At 51.2% G+C, this 1915-nt stretch overlaps 1 protein-coding gene across 1 annotated transcript in view; it reads right to left on the bottom strand.

Annotated features, from left to right (window-relative positions):
* Nucleotides 1–1061: 1061 nt before the first annotated feature.
* Nucleotides 1062–1915, bottom strand: part of GUITHDRAFT_164683 (hypothetical protein) — a gene marked incomplete at its 3' end in the record, with an annotated part of 2896 nt that continues 2042 nt past the window's right edge. The window contains exon 2 of the mRNA XM_005827406.1: nucleotides 1062–1814. Coding sequence (XP_005827463.1) covers nucleotides 1062–1814 — 753 coding nt within the window. The remainder of the gene's footprint in view (nucleotides 1815–1915) is intronic.

Raw genomic sequence — 1915 nt, forward strand, 5'->3', positions numbered from 1 at the left:
TCATCTCATCTCATCTCATCTCAGCTCATCTCATCTCAGCTCAGCTCATCTCATCTCATCTCATCTCATCTCATCTCAGCTCATCTCATCTATCTCTTCTCTCCTCTTCTCTCCTCTTCCTCTCCTCTTCTCTTCTCGTCTCTTCCGACCTCTCTTGTCATCCTTGAATCTTTTTCCGCCATCGCGGCCCCTTTGACTTCTTTCCACCATCAACTACCCTACCTCCCTGGAACTTGCCCGCCTCCTTGACTACCCTCTAAGCTTTAACACCAACATTCAAGTACCCCTACTTAAGTATTATTTCTCTGGAGGAGATGAGGGGTACTGACACCTAAAGACTGTCATTGTACCCCTACTGGTGCAACTATTCTTTTGCCCTACCCCTCATGAAGTAAGCATTTTTAGCACTGATATGGCCACCTAGGACCTGCATAAGAATTCCTAGGCACCCCTTTGACTCGCTAGAAACTTTTCTTTTTACAAGATGGGGCCTAAAAGACTTTAATAATTTTAAAAAACTTGTAATGCACATGTTCGACGATGCCACAACAAATACGATATAATCATATAATTATGTAAAATTATAATATTGTTAAGAGGTACAATCTTGACAATTCACTCCACGGATGACGACTAAAATCTTTCTAAATTTATTAAAACATTATAGAATCAATAAAATTACTTTTACTGGTTGTAAGAAGGCAGAATGCGAATGGGGTTCGTAAAGCCCGCAAAAAGGCTATACAGGATTCGCCAGATTGTACCTGCAGGATTCCCGGTACTGATTTTGTACCAAAGGGTCACAGTTTTACAAATGAATTAGTGGAGAAAGTGTACTGTGCCTTCTTTGTATCTGTTTCACAGGTACAGATTATCTGGGTATAAAAGTAACTAGTAGCATCCTGCCTTACAAGCAGTGTCACAAAACTTGATATGGTACTAATTTATATTTTCTTATTTGGAGTTATTGTATGAGCTGCAGGATGCATCCAAACCTCTGGTACAAAATACAATTCCACTACTGTACACTTTTATTTGTCTCAGGCTTCAGCTTGTACGGGTCATTTCTCCTTCAACCCAGCTGCAGCAAGTTGTCCTCGGAGGTACTGAACCAGCTCCTCCCTCTCCTCCCTCTCTGCGACAGCCAGGCATGTCTTGCCCTCCTTGTCGACGGCACGGATGACATCTACCCCTCCTGCTTGGACCACCAGTTTCATCCCCTCTAAACTCCCCTTCTCCGCTGCGAAATGTGCGCAAGTCTTCCCCTCCTTGTCCGCTGCCCTCGCCGCTTCCTCTCCTCCTGCCTCCAGTACCTCCCCTAGTGCCTCCGCCTCCCCCCGCCACGCCGCCCAGTGAGCGCAAGTACACCCCCAGTTGTCCGCCGCTACCGCCAGCTCTCTCCCTCCCGCAGCAAGCGCCAGCCGCAGCATCCCCGTCGCCCCCCTCTCTGCTGCAAGATGGGCGCAGGTCTTTCCTTCCTCGTCTGCCGTCATCACCGCCTCCCTCCCCCCTGTCTCGATCAGCAGCTTCATCGACTCCTCGTCCCGCCGCTCCGCAGCAAAGTGCGCGCAAGTCTTGCCCTCCTTGTCTGTCGCCGTCACGACCTCCTTCCCTCCTACCTCGATCAGCCTCCTCAGCGTCTCTACGCTCCCCTTCTGCGTCGCCCAGTGCGCGCAGGTCTTCCCCTTGTGGTCGGCCGCTGTCGCCAGCGCCTTCCCGCCTGCAGCCAGCAGCAGGTCGAAGGTGCCGAACTCTCCCCGGTCGCTGGCCCAGTGGGCGCAGGTCTTGCCGTCGCAGTCAGGGGCGAGGAGGACCTGAGGGCCGGCGAGGTCGACGATCTTCGAGAGGATCTGGGTGTTGCCATGCCAGGCAGCCCAGTGGGCGCAGGTTTTGACCCTCTTTGTCAGCCCTTCTC

The sequence above is a fragment of the Guillardia theta genome (genome assembly GCF_000315625.1).
Source record: "Guillardia theta CCMP2712 unplaced genomic scaffold GUITHscaffold_67, whole genome shotgun sequence".
Lineage (NCBI taxonomy): Eukaryota > Cryptophyceae > Pyrenomonadales > Geminigeraceae > Guillardia > Guillardia theta.